At 45.2% G+C, this 21,338-nt stretch overlaps 1 protein-coding gene across 1 annotated transcript; it reads left to right on the top strand.

Moving 5' to 3' along the window:
* Window positions 1-1,244: 1,244 nt before the first annotated feature.
* On the top strand, window positions 1,245-20,674 carry PGD (phosphogluconate dehydrogenase). The gene is made up of 13 exons (XM_060758933.2): window positions 1,245-1,370; window positions 6,247-6,322; window positions 7,252-7,431; window positions 9,147-9,212; window positions 11,003-11,121; window positions 11,205-11,274; window positions 11,438-11,572; window positions 13,188-13,377; window positions 17,752-17,882; window positions 18,495-18,628; window positions 18,811-18,910; window positions 20,192-20,314; window positions 20,402-20,674. The coding sequence occupies exons 1-13, from the start codon at window positions 1,363-1,365 to the stop codon at window positions 20,519-20,521; spliced, it is 1,452 nt and encodes a 483-aa protein (XP_060614916.2). The 5' UTR covers window positions 1,245-1,362; the 3' UTR covers window positions 20,522-20,674.
* Window positions 20,675-21,338: the final 664 nt, after the last annotated feature.

Genomic DNA, 21,338 nt, shown 5'->3' on the forward strand with positions numbered 1-21,338 from the left:
AAGCTGGAGCTGATAGATGGGAGCTCACTCCGCTCCCTGAATTCAAACTGTCCACCTTTCGGTCAGCAGTCCTTTTGACTGTCTGCAAGGACATTGCCCAGGGGATGCCCAGATGTCACCATCCTGTGGTAGGCTTCTCTCATGTCCCAGCATGGGAAGCTGGAGCTGATAGATGGGAGCTCACTCCACTCCCTGAATTCAAACCGTCTACCTTTCGGTCAGCAGTCCTTTTGACTGTCCGCAAGGATGTTGCCCAGGGGATCCCCAGATGTGACCATCCTGTGGTTGGCCTCTCTCATGTCCCAGCATGGGAAGCTGGAGCTGATAGACGGGAACTCATCCCACTTCCCGGATTCGAACCACCGACCTTTTGGTCAGCAGTCCTGTGTGAGAGAGAATTGGCTGTCTGCAAGGACGTTCTCCAGGAGACGCCTGGATGTGCTACCACCATTTTTTTTTGGTCAGCAGTCCTTTACAAGGAAGTTGCCCGGTGGTTTGCCCAGATGTGTTGCTATCCTGTGGGAGGCTTCTCTCATGTCCCAGCATGGGAAGCTGGAGCTGATAGATGGGAGCTCACCCCGCTCCCTGAATTCAAACCGACCACCTTTCGGTCAGCAGTCCTTTTGACTGTCTGCAAGGACGTTGCCCAGGGGACTCTCAGATGTGACAATCCTGTGGTAGGCTTCTCTCATGTCCCAGCATGGGAATCTGGAGCTGATAGATGGGAGTTTTTGGTCAGCAGTCCTTCTGGTGTGAGAGAGAATTGGCTGTCTGCAAGGACGTTCCCCAGGGGATGCCTGGATGTGCTACTACCCATTTTTTTTGGGGTCAGCAGTCCTTTACAAGGACGTTGCCCGGGGGATGCCCAGATGTGTTGCTATCCTGTGGGAGGCTTCTCTCATGTCCCAGCATGGGAAGCTGGAGCTGACAGACGGGAGCTCACCCCGACTCACGGATTCGAACCACTGACCTTCAGGTCTTTGGGTCAGCAGCTCAGCCCAGCAGGGGATATTATTATTATTAGAATATATAGCAATACTTATATATTATTATAATCATAACAATACATTGAGTGAGAAGAGCTAGTCCTGGGAGGGGATGTGTGTTTGGGGCAGGGTGGTGAGCTCCATCATCCCTCCCAGGACTAGCTTTGAAGGAGAGCCAGCCTTGCTTGCCCTCTGCTCCTTTAAAGGGCTGAGCATCCCTGGATCAGCCCACGTGGGTGGGTGGATGTGGAGCCTCCCTCTTTCCCTCCCCTTCGTGGGCTGGCCTTAGGAGGAAGGGGAAGCTCTTCCACCCGAGACACCAGGAAGCTCCTCTCTTGGCAGAGCAGCCTCTTTGCAGACACAGCCCTTCCTCGCCATGGCAGAGTGAGTAGCACCCCCCAAGGCACCCCAGGCAGGGAGGGGAATCTTCCCTGTGGAATCTTCCCTGTGGAATCTTCCCTGTGGAATCCCCCAGCCTGGAACTGTTTGTTTACCCGGAAGCCAGGCACTCCTTCCTCCCTTCCCTCCAAGCCCTGGCCTGGCTCTCCAAGGGATTGGGAAACTCCCCTCTGGGGCAATGATCCGCCTTAGGAGGGTCTTCTTGAGGGTCAGAAGGGAGTAAGTATGCCTTCTTGCCCAAATCTGCCATGGGGTGCTGGGAGTTTTCTGGACTGTACAGCCCTGAAAACACACAGCAAACCAGGGAGTAAGGGGGTGAGCCTCAAGTCGCCAGGATGACAGCAATCATAACAACAGCAACAGGAATAATAATGAGGATGATGATTGAGTAAGAAGGGAGTAAGTCTATGAACCTCTAATAATAATAATAATAATAATAATAATACTAAAGTAAGTATGGGAGCCTCTGATGAGGATGATCTTCATCATCATCATATAATAATTTGAGTAAGAAGGGAGTAAGTTAGGAGCCTCTAATAATAATAATAATAATAATAATAATAATAATAATAATGAGTAAGTATGTGAGCCTCTGATGATGATGATGATGATGATAATAATAATAATAATAATAGAGTAAGTATGTGAGCCCCTGATGATAATAATAATAATTTGACTAAGAAGGGAGTAAGTCTATGAGCCTCTAATAATAATAATAATAATAATAGAGTAAGTATGTGAGCCTCAGATGATAATAATAATTTGAGTAAGAAGGGAATAAGTCTATGAGCCTCTAATAATAATAATAATAATAATAATAATAATAATAATAATAAAGTAATTATGTGAGCCTCAGATGATGATGATGATGATGATGATAATTGAGTAAGAAGGGAGTAAGTCTGTAAGCCTCTAATAATAATAGTAATAATGAAGTAATTATATGAGCCCCGGATAATAATAATAATAACAACAATTTTTACTTGAGTAAGAAGGGAGTAAGTCTATGAGCCTCTAATAATGGGGTAGTTATGTGAGCCTCAGATTATGGGGATGATGATGATGATGATGATGATGATGATGATTTGAGTAAGAAGGGAGTAAGTCTATAAGCCAATAATAATAATAATAATAATAATAATGGAGTAGTTATGTGAGCCTCAGATTATGGGGATGATAATAATAATAACTTGAGTAAGAAGGGAGTAAGTTTATGAGCCAATAATGATGATGATGATGATAATGATAATGGAGTAAGTATGTGAGCCCCAGATGATAATGATGATAATGGAGTAAGTACGTGAGCCTCAGATGATGATGATGATATGAATAAGACAGGAGTAAGTCTTATGAGCCTCTTATAATAATAATAATAATTATTATTATTACAATGGAGTATGTGAGCCTCAAATAATAATAATAATAATAATAATAATAATAATAATGGAGTAAGTATGTGAGCCCCAGATGATGATGGTGATAATTGGGGTAAGAAAGGAGTAAGTATGTGAGCCTCAGATAATAATAATTGGAGTAAGAAAGGAGCATGTGAGCTTCATTTCATCATCATTATCACCATGAAAATGTAGTAATAATAATAATAATAGGAGTAGGAAGGAGGTATGTGAGCCACACTTCGTAATCATAAATGGAGTAAGAAGGGAGTAAGCATGTGAGCCTCACTTTATAATAATGACAACAATAATTGTTTATTTATTACCTGCCTCACCTTTCTTTGGAAGCAATGTTTGGAGAAAAGGGGATCAGGGCCAGATCTTGTTGACTTCTGGGGTGTTTGGAGACCGGAAAGACTCCAAAAGCTCGTTTGTCCAGTTCCTTCCTTGGAAATACAGCCTACGGACTCGTAGTATTGGTTGGTGGTTTCCCATCTTAGTACTAACCGGGGAGGACCCTTCTCTGCATCCAAGATCAGAGGGATCTCTTGCCTTTAGGGTCTTTTGGTCCCTATTCAAGGCTCAATGGCACTCCCGCTTTTCATTCAAAACATTGCTACTGCTAGTAGTACACCTCTTTGTGGTTGAATGTTAGCTTTTTGGGGAGGGAGCGGGTTGTGTTTACTTTGGGCGCAGCTCCCCGATTAGCTCAAAGGTGGGATGAGAAAAAGGAGAACGAAGCAAACCAACCCCGGTGCCGTCCGTACATGTTCAATTGAATAGCTATACAACCAGGGCAACACCCCACCCAAGGCTTGGATTAAGGTGGGTTGGGCCCTTGATCCCTTCCCTTTCCGTGACCCCATCGTCTTCTGGGAGTGGCGGCATTAAATCAAACAGGACGTACAATAGAGAGTCGTGCAGAGATCTTGCAAGCCTGGGCTCCGTCTCAACCCTGCTCTTTGGGCACTGAAATGCTCAAAGTGGAAATTTGAAGAAGTGATTAGAGTCTTAGCCTGCCACTTTTGGACTCTCGCTTGCTGAGGGGTTCCTGCAAGTAGACCGTAGGAAGCTATTTCTTGATTTAAGGCATTGGCATGCTTCCTGATATCCAAACAGAAGATAGGCCAGAGATGTCAGTGCCTTGGTCCTTTCATTGCTGGCTGCTACCTCCCGATGGATATCGGGTGAACAGTATAATTTCTCCAGTGGTGTACAATGTAAACATCCTGTGATAATATGACATGTCTCATTAAGAGCCACATCCACTGTTTTAACGTGGTGTGATGTATTCCACACTGTACATGCTTATTAAGCAGCAGAGTAGCAAAGCACAAGGGCAGATGTCTTCACTGTGTCTGGTTGTGATCCCCAGGTTCTGCCAGTCAACTTTCCTATGATATTATTTCAAGCACCCATTTTTTCTTGATATTCAGGCAGTTCTTGTAAGTCAGAGTATGGTCCAGAGTAACTCCCATGCTCCAGTGGGATTCCTTCCCAGGTCATCCTCAGAGCTCGAGGTACTTGTCTGCTCTTAAAGTGAAAAGCACACGTCTCCATTTTAGATGGATTAGGAATCAGCTGATTGTTCCCTGTAATAGGCAGTAGGAGTACCTAAAGCTTCAGAGAGCTTCTGATCAACCATTTCAAAGCTCCCTGCTTGAGCGTTGATGGCATGATCGTCAGCATAGATGAAAGTCTCTGTCCCTTCTGGCACTGGCTGGTCATTTGTGTAGATGTTAAACATTGATGATGGAAGCTGGTTTTCCCTGTAATAGGCAGTAAGAGCACCTCAAGCTTCAGAGAGCTTCTCTTCAACCATTTCAAAGCTCCCTGCTTGGGTGATGATGGCACGATCGTCAGCATAGATGAAACTATGTATATAAGTATGTGTGTGTATAGCTATCAGCCCCAGCTTCTGCCAACCTAGCAGTTGGAAAACACGCAAGGCGTATGTTAATCAGTTGTGTTAATTATTGTTTTAATATTTTTAATGTACTGTTGATTGTTTCATGATGTTGACACCGTATGGTGCTTTGCGAGTCCCCCCTCGGGGGTGGGATATAAATATAGGAAATAAATAAGTGTGAGTAGATCAATAGGTACCGCTCTGGTGGGAAGGTAACGGCGCTCCATGCAGTCATGCAGGCCACGTGACCTTGGAGGTGTCTATGGACAATGCCGGCTCAGGCTTAGAAACTTAAAGTCCAGAGTTGGTGGGATATAAATATAGGAAATAAATAAATAATAAATAAGTGTGAGTAGATCGATAGGTACCACTCCGGCGGGAAGGTAAGGGCGCTCCATGCAGTCATGCAGGCCACATGACCTTGGAGGTGTCTATGGACAACACCAGCTCAGGCTTAGAAACATAAAGTCCAGAGTTGGTGGGATATAAGTATAGGAAATAAATAAATAATAAATACGTGTGAATAGATGGATAGGTACCACTCCGGCGGGAAGGTAAGGGCACTCCATGCAGTCATGCAGACTACATGACCTTGGAGGTGTCTATGGACAACGTCAGCTCAGGCTTAGAAACCTAAAGTCTAGAGTTGGGCACGACTGGACTTGGTCAGGGGGAAACCTTGACCTTTTCCATATGTGTATATATATGTGTGTGTGTATAGAGAGAGAATTATACTTACCACAACTAATAATTATAATTATTATTATTATAAGCACTTTGAGGATAATCACAACTTTGGAGGTTTGTTGGAACCAAAGATGGAATGGGGTGGATGCAGAACAGGTTCACACAAACACACACATATATTGTCCTACTAAATTGAATTGCAAAACATAGGCTAAGTCAGGCGGTTCATTGTCATGTGCTGGATCTCACAAGTATGTTTTTGAAGTAGGGCTGATTTAATCGCTCGTATCTGTTGGAGCCTTTGCAGTTTGGCCCCGGTTCTCGAGTTCTCCTTTCGCTGTTGGTTCTCTTTCCCATTGGGCAACCCCTGTTGTTTGAGGAAGTTCCTTTTCTTGAGACACGGCACAGGAAAAGAAAGGGTTCCTTGCTGTAACGCATTGTTTGGGGTCTCAAATGGACACAATGTGGGAGATTGGGAGGTCCTGCTTCCATTCCCTGTCCCGATTCCCATCCCATGTTCATCGCCGGCATCTCCTTGGCATTCCTCCTGGGTTGATAAGGTTAAATACTTAGAACCGCACCGGATTAGGCAATAATCCTGCTTTACTTCCTTGTTATCCTCTGTGGCAAGACGTCAAGATGCCTACGCTTCTGTAGTAAGAGGAGAAGACCTTTTGCAACCAAGGTCCCACCTTCTCCTTCTTGAGAAGGTCTTACGTGACTTTTGTTTGACCAACAAACAGAATGTCTGGGTTGTTGTAGGTTTTTTCGGGCTATATGGCCATGTTCTAGAGGCATTCTCTCCTGACGTTTCGCCTGCATCTATGGCGAATCCACTCGCAAATGCCCTTTTCTGTGTCCTCCTTTCCAGAGCAGACATCGCCTTGATCGGATTGGCCGTCATGGGCCAGAACTTGATCCTGAACATGAACGACCATGGCTTCGTGGTGAGTGAAAGAGGCGTTGCGCTTCAGGCCATCGCACTACACAAGAGTCCAAGAATATAAACAAACAGTTTACTCACAAACATATTAAAGACAGGAATAAGAAATACAGATATATAATCCGAAAAGGTTTAGCAACAGATGATAACCAGACAATAATCCAAATGTCCCATACATTTCCAGACGTGGCAAAATCCAGGAACAGCCAGAATTCACGGACACAGCATAAGTCCACAATGCAGAGGTATAACTAGTAAAACTTGAACATGAGTACATGAACAGGAACGTAGAAAACTTCCAGTATAGTAATCCAAAATCAAAGCTTGACTTGAACCAGGAACAAGAGAATGCAGGCTTAGCTTCTCACTCTAACGCAGCGTTGCCTGAACTGACCTTTAAGGTAAACAATTTGTTGCCTAATAGACACCCATGAAATCATTCTGTTTCCCATGAATTTCCTTCACAAATTTCTCATGTAATCTCTCTGAACAACACAATCTATTTTCGGCTCTGATTTGTAAACAAAGACTTTTGTTGACCTCCATAGCTACAAGTGGGTTCCCATGGGAGGTCCTTTTATCACTTAGATCTTCACTCGATTCCTTATCTGCTGTTGCTACTTCTGACTCCCTTGAATGCCCTTGAAGTCCAGCACTTTCTGAGCCAGTTTTCTCACAGAGAGAACCATCATTTACCTGACTTGAGAGCTCATCGCTTTGTGCCACAGGAAAGCTCACAATCTCCTTTAAATCATCACTTACACTATCAGCCTCTGGTTGATCTACAACAAGAGGCCATAAACGACCACCATCATCCCCGGCCAGCACAAGTCATGTCTATAGTAATCCCAGGTTGCATTTAAGAAATAGCATTCAATCATTCTATATTCCCCTCCAAAACAATGCTCCTCTTGTCTCCTTTTCCCCTCTCAGGTCTGTGCGTTCAACAGGACCGTCTCCAAAGTTGATGACTTTCTGGCGAACGAGGCCAAAGGGACGAAAGTGATTGGGGCTCACTCTCTGCAAGAAATGGTCTCCAAGCTGAAGAAACCCCGGCGGATCATCCTCCTGGTCAAGGCCGGGAGCGCGGTGGACGACTTCATCAACAAACTGGTGAGGAAAAGCCTGTTTCTTCATTTCTTTATGACAGTGGTTCCCAACCTTTTTTTAACCAGGGACTACTTTGACCAGGGACCACACTCCAATATTAGTTAAAAATTGGTTTTTGGTCAGCTTTACATTCGGTTTGATTATTTGGGGTGCTGATTCAGAAAATTACATTGGATAGACCACATCAGCTGATTCAGAAAATTGCATTGGATAGACCACGTCAGCTGATTCAGAAAATTGCATTGGATAGATCACGTCAACTGATTCAGAAAATTGCATTGGATAGACCACATCAGCTGATTCAGAAAATTGCATTGGTAGACCACATCAGCTGATTCAGAAAATTGCATTGGATAGACCACATCAGCTGATTCAGAAAATTGCATTGGATAGACCACGTCAGCTGATTCAGAAAATTGCATTGGATAGACCACGTCAGCTGATTCAGAAAATTGCATTGGATAGACCACGTCAGCTGATTCAGAAAATTGCATTGGATAGACCACGTCAGCTGATTCAGAAAATTGCATTGGATAGACCACGTCAGCTGATTCAGAAAATTGCATTGGATAGACCACATCAGCTGATTCAGAAAATTGCATTGGATAGAACACGTCAGCTGATTCAGAAAATTGTATTGGATAGACCACGTCAGCTGATTCAGAAAATTGCATTGGATAGACCAGGTCAGCTGATTTAGAAAATTGCATTGGATAGACCACGTCAGCTGATTTAGAAAATTGCATTGGATAGATCACATCAGCTGATTCAGAAAATTGCATTGGATAGATCACATCAGCTGATTCAGAAAATTGCATTGGATAGACCACATCAGCTCTAGTTTCTGATACAGAACATTTACTATCTAGTAGTTGCTGTCTTCTCTCCCACAGAAAACCATATTCAATAATCTAGAGCTGTTGTGGCTGTAGTAATCTTACATGGGTAGTCAGCCTCTCCCTTCCCGACATCCTTGTTCCCTTGGTACTGTGAGAGGGTTTTGCCAGACCTGTCGGTCTCGTTTCCATGTGGTTTTGAGGCAACGGTGTAGTAATGGTGAGGCCGCTGACCATATTTTTGTTATTGTGGACCACTGGTGGTCCACAAACCACTGGCTGGGAACCACTGCTTTATGAAATACTGAGCAGACACAATACCCGATTCAATGTAATTCAAAGCTAAAGAATAGATATATATATACACACACACACACACTAGCTGTACCCAGCCACGCGTTGCTGTGGCCCTCAGAAAACCGAAGATTTACAGACATGAAACAATCTGGGGAGCTCTGCCCACCAAAGGTTTCCTGCTGGCTGGTAGATGCCAGGCTTTTTAGTTGCAAGGCTATTCAAAGGTAATCCAGGTGGACAGTCGCAACATTCAGATTTGGCTCAAGTAGAAAGGGAGGGGCGGTGGGGCCAGGGAGTCATTTTCGTGCATGTGCTGTAATGTCTTTTGGGGTTTTTAAGTCCTTTCCACTGTTTTTTGTTTTGTTTTTATGAGTGGTGGTCACTCGTTGGCCTGAGAGGTGTCTTGTATCCAAATTTGGTGTCAATTCGTCCAGTGGTTTTGGAGTTATGCTAATCCCACAAACTATTATTACATTTTTATTTATATAAGGTGGGTGCGGGTGTTGGTGTGGTTGGAGTCACACAACATTTTGGTTTGATTCAGCAGAGCTTCTTGTGTGTTCCTCCGCCTCTTGTCTTTGATAGGTGCCTCTGCTGAGCACTGGAGACATCATTATCGACGGAGGGAATTCGGAGTACAGGGACACCACGGTACGTGTGCCATTCCCTTTGCTAAGAGGCCGGCCAATCACAGTGGAGGAGGGATTTTGGTGAAGTGGTCGCCCTCTTTGGTATTTTCTTAGGAGGAGGCGGTGATTGACAGTGTCATATGCTTCTGACAGGTTGTCCTGAGTTGCCCTTCAAAAACAGCTTTAATACAATGTTGAAAGTAAAAGAGAAATGCTTTACTTCAGCAAACACAATGGATAAGCAAATGCACTTGAAAAATGCAAAAGTAAGCAAGGAAGTCTTAATCCAGACACAAATTAAAGTCTCTTACAAAGTCCCAAACGAAACACCAGTCTTCCATCAGACTACAGGCAATGAACTAAGTCCTTAGCAGCAGACACAAAGTAGGTTCCATTGGAGTGAAAACGTCAATATCAGGGTCGTTGTTACCAGGGAAAGCGGACTGCTCTTGCTTCTGATTTATAGCCCTGAATTCCCCACGCAGGAGGTGCTAGGGCGACTCTCAATTAGCTCAGCGTTTTTAGCTTGCTATTTTTGTTACCAGCTAAAGCTGACTGCTCCTGCCTCTGATTTATAGCCCTGAATTCCCCAAGCAGGAGGTGCTAGGGTGTCTCCCAATTAGCTCAGCGTTTCTAGCAGCTATTCTTGTTACCAGCGAAAGCTGACTGCGCCTGCCTCTGATTTATAGCCCTGAATTCCCCACTCAGAGGTGTTAGGGCATCTCCCAATTAGCTCAGCATTTTTAGCAGCTATTCTTGTTACCAGCGAAAGCTGACTGCGCTTGCCTCTGATTTATAGCTCTGAATTCCCTACGCAGAGGTGCTAGGACGTCTCCCAATTAGCTCAGCGTTTTTAGCAGCTAAGCTTGCTATTTTTGTTACCAGCTAAAGCTGACTGCTCCTGCCTCTGATTTATAGCCCTGAATTCACCAAGCAGGAGGTGCTAGGGCGTCTCCCAATTAGCTCAGCGTTTCTAGCAGCTATTCTTGTTACCAGCGAAAGCTGACTGCGCCTGCCTCTGATTTATAGCCCTGAATTCCCCACGCAGAGGTGCTAGGATGTCTCCCAATTAGTTCAGCGTTTTTAGCAGCTAAGCTTGCTATTTTTGTTGACCAGCTAAAGCTGACTGCTCCTGCCTCTGATTTATAGCCCTGAATTCCCCACACAGGAGGTGCTAGGGCATCTCCCAATTAGCTCAGCATTTTTAGCAGCTATTCTTGGTACCAGCGGAAGCTGACTGCTCCTGCCTCTGATTTATAGCCCTGAATTCCCCACGCAGAGGTGCTAGGGTGTCTCCCAATTAGCTCAGCATTTTTAGCAGCTAAGCTTGCTATTTTTGTTGACCAGCTAAAGCTGACTGCTCCTGCCTCTGATTTATAGCCCTGAATTCCCCACGCAGAGGTGCTAGGGCATCTCCCAATTTGAGTTAATTGCATTTTTAGCAGCTATTCTTGTTACCAGCAAAAGCTGACTGCTCCTGCCTCTGATTTATAGCCCTGAATTTCCCAAGCAGGAGGTGCTAGGGCGTCTCCCAATTAGCTCAGCGTTTTTAGCAGCTATTCAAGCTGAGCACCATCTGTGCTCTGTCTCTTTTTGTCTCTCTAGAAATGTGGGCACTTTCGAACCCTCATCATCTGATTCTTCTTCTCCCTCCAATTCCTGAGCACTTCCCTGCTCCCCTTCCTCTTCCGAAGATGAGGAATCCCTAACATATGTCTATGAAGACAGATCCTGTAATCTGCTGCCTTTGAAAACCATCAACATGTGTCCTTGCTCTTTGGGATAGCCATTATCTCTCTTTCCTCCCTCCAGAGACGCTGCAAGGACCTCAAGCAGAAGGGCATCTTGTTTGTGGGAAGCGGGGTCAGTGGTGGTGAAGAAGGAGCCCGGTACGGCCCTTCGCTGATGCCAGGAGGAGCCAAGGAGGCCTGGTGAGCGTCTCTTTCCGGTTGGCCTTCAAAGCACGTCACTCCGTCACTCTGCTTGGCTCAAATATCCATTCTTTCTTTTGCAGGCCGCACATCAAGACGATATTCCAGAGCATCGCTGCCAAAGTGGGGACTGGAGAACCCTGTTGTGATTGGGTAGGTTGGGCTTGTTATGGGCGCTGGCGAATGGGGCTCGGCGTGTATATTGTTATGGGGTCTACGGCTTTAGTCTTGGCAGTGAAAAGGGTGAAGACAGCCACTTTGTGTTGGGAGGTGCTTCCTGATTGGTTCCTTCATTTGTTTTGGGGATCCCTAACAGGTCGGGGATGAAGGATCCGGACACTTTGTGAAGATGGTGCACAACGGGATCGAATATGGAGATATGCAATTGATTTGCGAGGCTTACCACCTCATGAAAGACGTGCTGGGCATGGACCACGATGAGATGGCTAAGGTATTACTTATTTCTTTATTTCTTTATTTACAGCTTTTATATTCCACCCTTCTCACCCCGCAGGGGACTCAGGGCGGATTACAATGTACACATATATGGCAAACATTCAATGCCAATTTTGACATACAAACGTATACAGACATAGACAGAGGCTATTTAACATTTTCTGGCCACCAGGGGAGCTGTCGCTTTCATCGTCCATCTGCGACGCTGATGAAGCACTTCCGCATTCCCCGCATGCTTCCCCGCTGGAATGCTTTGCTGGAGTCTTCTTTACGGCCTCATAAATCAGTTAATTTAGCCTCCCCACACTTTAAGGTGGTACCTAATTTTCCTACTTGACAGATGCAACTGTCTTTCGGGTTGCAAAGGTCGACAACACTCCAGCCCGGGCTGGCTTCGAACTCATGACCTTTTGGTCAGAGTGATCTTAATGCAGCTGACATTCAGCCTGCTGCGCCACAATCCCGGTGCCTTATATTGTTTGCCATATACATGGCAAACATTCAGTGCCATAGACACACAACATATATAGACAGACACTCAGGGGCTATTTAACATTCCAGCTTTTGATAAGGGTATTCTGGTCACCAGGGGAGTTGTTGCTTCACCCTCATGGAAGCAAATAGAGAAGGAAGTAAAGAGGTAGAGAAGGAAGAAAGGAGAGAAAGAGGGAGGGAAAGAAAAAGGGGGAAGGAAGGAAAGTTAGAGAAGGAAGGAATGAGATAAGGAAAGAAAAAAGGGAAAGAAGGAAGGAAAGCGGGAGCAAAGGAAGGAAGAGGAGAAGATGTAGAGAAAGAGGGAGGGAAGGGGAGAAAAAGAAAGAAAGAGAAAGAGAGAGAGAGGGAAAGAAAGAAGGAAAGGGAGAAGGAAACATGGAAGCAAAGAGAGAAGGAAGAAAGGAGAGAAAGAGGGAAAGTAAAAGGGGGAAAGGAAGGAAAGTTAGAGAATGAAGGAAGGAAGGAGAGAAGGAAAGAAAAAAGGGAAAGAAGGAAGGAAAGGGAGCGAAGGAAGGGGGAAGATGTAGAGAAAGAGAGAGGGAAGGGGAGAAAAAAAGAAAGAGAGAGAAAAGGAAAGGAAAGGGAGAAGGAAGCATGGAAGCAAAGAGAGAAGGAAGGAAGGAGAGAAAGAGGGAGGGAAAGAAGGAAAGAGAAGGAAGGAAGGAAGGAGAGAAGGAAAGAAAAAAGGGAAAGAAGGAAGGAAAGAGGGAGCAAAGGAAGGGGGAAGATGTAGAGAAAGAGGGAGAGAAGGAAAGAGAGAAAGAAGAAAAGAGAGACAGCAGAAGAGAAAAAAAGAGGGAAGGAAGGAAAGAGATAGAGAAGGAAGGAAGAGAAGAAAGACGGGAAGGAAGGAAGGAAAGAGGGAGTGAAGAAAGGAGGGAAAGAAGGAGAGAAAGAGGCAAGGTTGGCCACAGCAACGCGTGGCGGGTACAGCTAGTGTGTGTGTGTGTGTGTGTGTGTGTGTGTGTGTGTGTGTGTGTATATATATATATATATATATATATATATATATATATATATATGGTGTCAGTAATATATATATGAGTTGTAAACACAGCTAAAGTTTTGGATGGTCTGCTTTGAAGGATGACCTCCTCCCGTTCCTTCATTCCCAGGTCTTTGAGGACTGGAATAAGACCGAGCTGGACTCCTTCCTCATTGAAATCACCGCCAACATCCTGAAGTTCCGGGATGCCGATGGGAAGCACCTGCTCCCCAAAATCCGGGACAGCGCCGGGCAGAAGGGCACCGGGAAGTGGACGGCCATCTCGGCCTTGGAGTATGGGGTCCCTGTCACTCTCATCGGTAGGTCCCCCAACTATGTATTTGCTCTTGAAATCAGGGGTGGTTGGAAAAGGAGTGGGAGTGCAGACCTAGAGCTACAGAGCCAAGGGAGTCCTCTGTGTGTGTGTCTGTAAAGCAAGTGTGAATGCTGTAATTAGCAAGCTTGAATTAGTCATAAGGATGCAAAGCCAGTCAATGAGGGTACGTGTGTTGAGGTAGCCTGGCCTTTGTTGCCTGGAGGCACTCTCGATTGCTTGTTTTCTGGAGTTCTCCTGTGTTTATTATTTATTTATTTATTAGATGCACTTATTGACCGCCATTCTCAGCCCTTACGGGCGACTCATGGCGGTGTACAGTACACATAAAAAGACAGTTACAGAGGCCAGTATCAACAACATATGACTATACAACAAATACAAACTACATAAAAATCCGCTTCGTCTCTTAGTAGAATCATAGCCAGTCTCATTTTCCTTATACCATTCCAGTTCTCATTACCGTAATGTTGTTGCTTAGCACTTAATTAAATGCCCTCTCGAACAGCCAGGTCTTAAGGCTTTTTCGAAAGGACATGAGGGAGGGCGCCTGTCTGATGTGTGCCGGGAGAGTGTTCCACAGCCGGGGGGTCACCACCGAGAAGGCCCTCTCCCTCGTCCCCGCCAGCCGCGCCTGTGATGCAGGCGGGATCGAGAGAAGGGCCTCCCCAGACGATCTCAAGGTCCTCGTGGGCTCGTAGGCCAAGATGCGGTCAGAAAGGTATTTTGGGCCGGAACCGTTTAGGGCTTTGTAGGCCAAGACCAGCACCTTGAATTGGGTCCGGTAGCAAATCGGCAGCCAGTGAAGCTGGGACAACAAGGGCGTTGTGTGCTCCCTGCTACCCGCTCCAGTTAGTAACATGGCTGCCGCACGCTGGACCAGCTGAAGCTTCCGGGCCGTCTTCAAGGGCAGCCCCACGTAGAGAGCGTTGCAGTAATCCAGGCGGGATGTGACAAGAGCGTGTACCACCGTGGCCAAGTCAGACTTCCCGAGATACGGGCGCAGCTGGCGCACGAGCCTAAGCTGTGCAAATGCTCCCCTGGTCACCACTGAAACCTGGGGATCCAGGCTCAACGATGAGTCCAGGGTCACACCCAAGCTGCGAACCTGCGCCTTCAAGGGGAGTGCGACCCCGTCCAGCACAGGCTGTAACCCTATACCCCGTTCGGCCTTGCGACTGACCAGGAGTACCTCTGTCTTGTCTGGATTTAGTTTCAGTTTGTTCGCCCTCATCCAGACCGTTACAGCGGCCAGGCACCAGTTCAGGACCTCGACAGCCTCCTTAGTAGCAGGTGGGAAGGAGTGACAGAGTTGGACGTCATCTGCGTACAGATGACACCGCACCCCGAAACTCCGGATGATCTCACCCAGCGGCTTCATGTAGATGTTAAACAGCATGGGGGACAGTATGGAACCCTGTGGGAACCCTGTGTTGTACACCTCTCACCTTAAACACCACACCAGCTTGGTAAAATCGGCAAGCAGTTAACTTGAAGAATATTTGTAGGCAAAGCAGTCAAATTAGCAAAAACAGTGCGTTAAATCCCTGTGCCAGCAGGACTGAAGACCGACAGGTCGCAGGTTCAAATCCGGGGGGAGCGTGGATGAGCTTCCTCTATCAGCTCCAGCTCCTTATGTAAGGACATGAGAGAAGCCTCCCACAAGGATGATAAAAACATCAAAACATCCGAGCGTCCCCTGGGCAATGTCCTTGCAGACAGCCAATTCTCTCACACCAGAAGTGACTTGCAATTTCTCAAGTCGCTCCTGACATGACAAAAAAAGAAGAAGCAAAAACAGTAAAGTTCCCTAAACAAAGGATAGTCTGTGAGTTTCAAGGCAAAATAAGATCAATCAATTAGCAAGGCAACATGAAAAATCCAATACACAAATTAGGAGCTTGGCAAAAACTTGGTACACGAAACTAAGAGCACTTGAAAGCAAGACCATCATGAAATTCCAGCATTGACCCGACTGAGGCAACTCTTTCCCACGAATCAATATAAGGCTTTTTCAGATCCCAAAACCGAAAGGAAAGCATTTCTCTTGACCTTACCATTAGATAAAGATTTATTATCTCTCTTTTCCTGTAAACAAACTGATATTCTTTGTGTCTGAGCACTCTGTCTTTGTTTACAAAGGCTTTGCTTTCAATCTACACTCTCATTAGCTTGACTCTCATTGACTTCTGCACCTGATAAACCATCTTCAGACAGTTGCTCTGAGAAAGACCGCGAAGGGTCTCACCCAGGAATGTGGCCTTGTGAATCTTCCTGAGACAACTCAGACCTAACTTGTCTGAACTTAACTCAAGCCCAGGCAAATCCTCATCCACAGGTATATAGACACTCCACTTGCCTCGCTGCTTACTACTGTGAAATTTCAAGATGCTTTGAGCAGCTCATGCACACATCCTTATGCAAACAGCCCAGCTTTTAAGCAAACCTGGCTTCCTGGTGTGGATCAGCATGACTTGCAATATCCTGCCCTGAAAGAGCAGAGTCATTCTTACGTCTCCGCACAAATGGAGAAGGAAATGGGTTGCGTACAAAGGGACAAAGGAGGAGCTGTATACCTGCAAGGGGAGCTTTGTGTTCCTCCGCAGGGGGAGCGCCATCGTATGAGTCATTCTGTGTTTATTCTTCTTGTCTCTCTCTTATATCTTTGTTTCTTTTGTGCTGCTGCTCAGTTGTGACTCATTAAGCTGCACGCTTATTTAAAAGCTCCACAGTATTCTTAGACAGTTCCCAAGTTATGTACAAGTTCAAAAAGTAAAAATCTGTATGTGGCAGGGGGGTCCACTTACACAACAAACAGATATAACCCACAGTGCTGAGGAGCCACCAAAAGTACTCCCTCCAATGATATTGCTAGTTATACACAACATCCCAGTGTTTCTTTCTGTCTCCATTGGTGTGGAATTTGCATGACTCCGCCTACTGTCTCTTCCTTAACCTTTTCCTATGGCACACAGAGAAGTTGATCAGCAGCCAAACAGACTGGAGCGGGTTGGGAGACTTATAGTGAGCATAACATCCCAGTGTTCCTTTCTCTCCCCATTGGCGTGGAATTTGCATGACCCTGTCTCCTGCCTCTTCCTTAACCCTTTCCTATGGCACACAGAAAACAGAGAAATTGATCAGCAGCCGAACAGACTGGAGGGGGGCGGGATACTTATAGTGAGCATAACATCCCAGTGTTCCTTTCTCTCCCCATTGGCGCAGAATGTGCATTACCCTGTCTCCTGCCTCTTCCTTAATCCTTTCCTATGGCACACAGCAAACACAGAAGTTGATCAGCAGCTGAACAGACTGGAGCGGGTTGGGAGACTTATAGTGAGCATAACATCCCAGTGTTCCTTTCTCTCTCCATTGGCGTGGACTTTGCATGACCCTGTCTCCTGCCTCTTCCTTAACCCTTTCCTATGTCACACAGCCAACAGAGAAATTGAATAGCAATTGAACATACTGGAAGGGGTTCGGGACTGATTCAACAGGATGGAAGTTGTAGTTCACCTTGCATCAAGACACAGCACTGTGACCCCCACAGACAATTAACCTGGACCACATGTGGCACACAGAACCCTCCATGACCAGGTTTGGGGGGAATCAACCTTGATTTATAGGAGTTGTAGTTCACCTACCTCCAGAGAGCACTGTGAACCCAACCAACGATGGATCTGGACCACACCTGCCATGAATGATGGGTCTTGTAGTGCCTTCACTCACTTCCAGAGACCACTGCGACCCTCACGAATGATGGACTTGACACACTGACCACCCACTTTACGTCCTGGTGCGGTTTGGCAGAGGATAGACCACAGATGATGGGATTTGCAGTACCATCACCGAATTTGGCTCCCACAGACCACTGCAACCCACACAAATGATGGACGTGGACCAGACTTGGCACGCAAGATTCCCCATGACGAACAGAACATACTGTGGGAATTGATATTGATTTGGGAAGTGGTAGTTCACCTTTATCCAGAAAGCACTGAAAGCACAGTTGACATCTGATCTGGACCAAACTTGACACACAGACCCAACATGGCCAGCTGCACATACATGCAGGATTTGGCCATGATTGACCTTGTCATATGGAAGTTGTAGTTCACCCTTCTCTAGAGAGAACGGAACACGACAAATGCAGTTTTCAAATAAATAAAAGCAAAATTGTTTGAGGGGGAGGACATTAGCAGAATGCAACTCAAGGAGAATTTTATCTAGTCCAAACTGAAGGGAACGTTGCAATATTGGAGGATGTTGGGTTTAACCAATAAGGCCAGTTTTTGCGGGATGAGAAAGTGTATTTCGTCGGGCTAACAGTTCCTTCTGTTGGGTTGTTCTTTATCCGAAGGGGAGGCCGTCTTTGCCCGATGCCTGTCTTCCCTCAAAGAGGAACGCGTCCAAGCGAGCAAAGTCTTGAGCGGGCCCAAAGCGACGTCCTTCAGCGGAAAGAAGGCCACGTTTCTGGAGGACATCCGCAAAGTGAGTTGGGCCTGTTGTCCCAAAATGGCACAGGAAGGGTTTACACCTTTTGCCAGCAATGTATACTGTTAGGTAGATAATGCACTGTTAGATAGAAATGCATTGTCCGTAACCCCATTGGGCATTATTGTAAGATTGTAGGTTTTATATAGCAATATTAAATGATCACTCACAAGCCGGTTTTGCTTGGAAATGAATATATTGCTTGTTTCTCTGTAGCAAAGAAAGACACTACTGACTTTTCCCCACCACCACTTCCTTTTATACACCTTTCCTGCCCATCTCCCCCTCTTCTCAGTTTCCTTATTAGAGCTTGTTGCTTCACAAGTTCCAATACAAGGTTTCCAGTGCCCTCCTCTGGCTTCAAAATGTCACAGAGAGAAAACTGAGTCAGTCATGATGATTCAGTCAGGATGTCACGGAGGGAATTTGTGATGACTTCATTCCATCAGAAATTGACTCCTGACAATTATTGGTTGGGAAATACACTTCTAATGGACATGTGATCACACACATCCACTGGAGGGTTAAGTAGGTGTTGATGTGGGACTTGAGAATGGATTCACGCTTGATACATGTGTGCTAAACCTTGGTCCCCGGCTTCCTTTGTAGGCCCTCTACGCCTCCAAGATCATTTCCTACACGCAGGGCTTCATGCTGCTCCGGCAAGCGGCCAAAGAGTTCGGGTGGTCGCTGAATTACGGAGCCATTGCCCTGATGTGGAGGGGAGGCTGCATCATCCGAAGGTGAGGTGAAGAACTACAATACCTGGACCAACATATAATACCTGTATAAACATGCAACGCACGCTCAGCTTCCTAAGAATGCTTTCTTCTGCAGTAAAGCAGGTCTTGAGTAAATTCAGACGTGTCTCGTCCTGGGCCGTTGACTTATCTGCATCTTCTCCTCATGCGTGTCTTCCTTGCAGCGTGTTCCTAGGGAAGATCAAAGAAGCTTTCGACCGGAACCCTGACCTCCAGAACCTGCTGTTGGACGGGTTCTTCAAGACGGCGGTGGAGGATTGCCAGGTGCAGAACCACAAGTCTCGATAAGATATTCCCACTTGGATACATCACAGAGGTGGCATTCATAGAACCCTAGAGATGGAAGGGAACCCGAGGGCCATAATGATAATATAATAATAATAGAACCGTAAAGCTCAAAGGGACTCCAAGGGACATCCAGTCCAGTCCCCTTCCGCCATAAGAATAGACACCATCCTGTATAACAACAACAACAACAGACTCCTAGAGTTGTAAGGGAACCCAAGGGCCATCTAGTCCAGCTCTCTTCTGCCATCAAGGAAGATGCCATCCAACAATAATATAATAGTAATAGTAATAATTGAAACCTAGAGTGGGGACCCCAAGGGACATCCAGTCCAGCCCCCTTCTGCCATAAAGGAAGTCACCATCCAATATAATAATAATATAATAATAATAGAACCCTAGAGTTGGAAGGGACCCCAATGGCCATCTAGTCCAACACCCTTCGGCCATAAAGGAAGACACCATCCAATATAACAACAACAACAAGACTCCTAGAGTTGGAAGGGAGCCCAAGGACCATCCAGACCAGCCCTTTTCTTCCATAAAGGAAGACACCATCCAATATAACAACAACAACAAGACTCCTAGAGTTGGAAGGGAGCCCAAGGACCATCCAGACCAGCCCTTTTCTTCCATAAAGGAAGACACCATCCAACAATAATATAAAATTAGTAATAATAATAATAATAGTAGTAATAATAATAATAGAACCGTAAAGTTGGAAGGGGTCCCAAGGACCATCCAGTCCAGCCCCCTTCTGCCATAAAGGAAGACACCATCCAATATAATAATAATAATAATAATAATAATAATAATAATAATAATATAATAGAACTGTAAAGTTGGGTCCACAAGGGCTATCCAGTCCAGCCCCCTTCTGCCATAAAGGAAGACACCATCCAATATAATAATAATAATAATAATAATAATAATAATAATAATATAATAGAACTGTAAAGTTGGGTCCACAAGGGCTATCCAGTCCAGCCCCCTTCTGCCATAAAGAAAGACACCATCCAATATAATAATAATAATAATAATAATAATAATATAGAACTGTAAAGTTGGGACCCCAAGGACCATCCAGTCCAGCCCCCTTCTGCCATAAAGGAAGACACCATCAAAGTCCTCCCAACAGATGGCCATTCAGCCTCTGTTTCAAAGCCTCCGAAGCAGGATCTGTTGCCGGACACGGAGGCAGGGAAGCTCTTCTTCTGCTTTCACGAAAGTCACGGTCCCTTCTTTGTGTTTCTCCCCAAGGACTCGTGGCGGCGTGCCATCAGCACCGGGGTCCAGGTGGGCATCCCCATGCCTTGCTTCACCACGGCGCTTTCCTTCTACGACGGATACCGGCACGGTACCCTGCCCGCTAACCTGATCCAGGTAAACGGGTTTGGAAGCAGGTTTCCCCATCTTGTCTTTTCCCAGAAGCCTCCCTTGTTAATCTGACGTGTACCCAAATCTTCACAGGCGCAGCGGGATTACTTTGGAGCCCACACCTACGAACTGCAGTCCAAACCGGGCGAATTCATCCACACCAATTGGACTGGGCACGGTGGCAACGTCTCCTCTTCGGCGTATAATGCCTAGATCTTGGGCGGGGAAAGAACCCCAAATCGGTGTGGAAAAACACCGTAGAGCCGGCACATTCCCTCTCCTAGATGTAAATGCTTTGATTATTTTCGTTTTTCTAACGGTTATACTTTACGAGAGAGCCACAATAAACAATTTAGTTTAAAATTAGGCCTGTTTCGTTGACTTATTGTGGATGGTGGGAATCAAGGGGATGTAATACGACTTTATACATCTTACACGTTTCACACATTTTCCTTGGCTCTTCGTTCAGTCCGTCTCTGGATGATTTGAGCATTTAAATATGATTCTGGAAGCCAGGGTTTGAATGTCAGGAAACCCAATGGCTGATCGTAAGCAAGTCACACTCTCTCAGCCTCAAATGGAAGCTGATGCACAGAAACATACCACGAAAGGCCTGGAATAGGTTCACTTTGGAGCTGCCTTGTAAAGTTTGATACACCAATTTTAGGAGGAAATACATAAATACATAAATATCATATTATAAGCATATTAGTATTATATATTACTATATTGTACTATACCACTTTACTGCAATATTATTAGAAATATTACAATATATACAATTATATTTTTATATTGTACTAAATTAGTATACAACAAAATATATACAATTATTATATTATATATTCTTATATATTGTTATTAGTTTTATATTACATTATAATATTCTTAATATTATATGTATATACAATATATTATTATTAGCACAGCACAGAATCAGTATTATATATTACTATATTGTACTATACCACTATACTGCAATATTATTACATTGTAATATATAATATACAATTACTATATTATATATATT

This window comes from Anolis sagrei, chromosome 13 (assembly GCF_037176765.1).
Source record: "Anolis sagrei isolate rAnoSag1 chromosome 13, rAnoSag1.mat, whole genome shotgun sequence".
In the NCBI taxonomy this organism is placed as follows: domain Eukaryota; kingdom Metazoa; phylum Chordata; class Lepidosauria; order Squamata; family Dactyloidae; genus Anolis; species Anolis sagrei.

Coding starts and splice junctions, on each gene's coding strand:
- PGD (XM_060758933.2), top strand. Junction 7,432..9,146: donor ACGACTTCATCAACAAACTG/GTGAGGAAAAGC, acceptor TGTCTTTGATAG/GTGCCTCTGCTGAGCACTGG. Junction 11,275..11,437: donor GAGAACCCTGTTGTGATTGG/GTAGGTTGGGCT, acceptor GATCCCTAACAG/GTCGGGGATGAAGGATCCGG.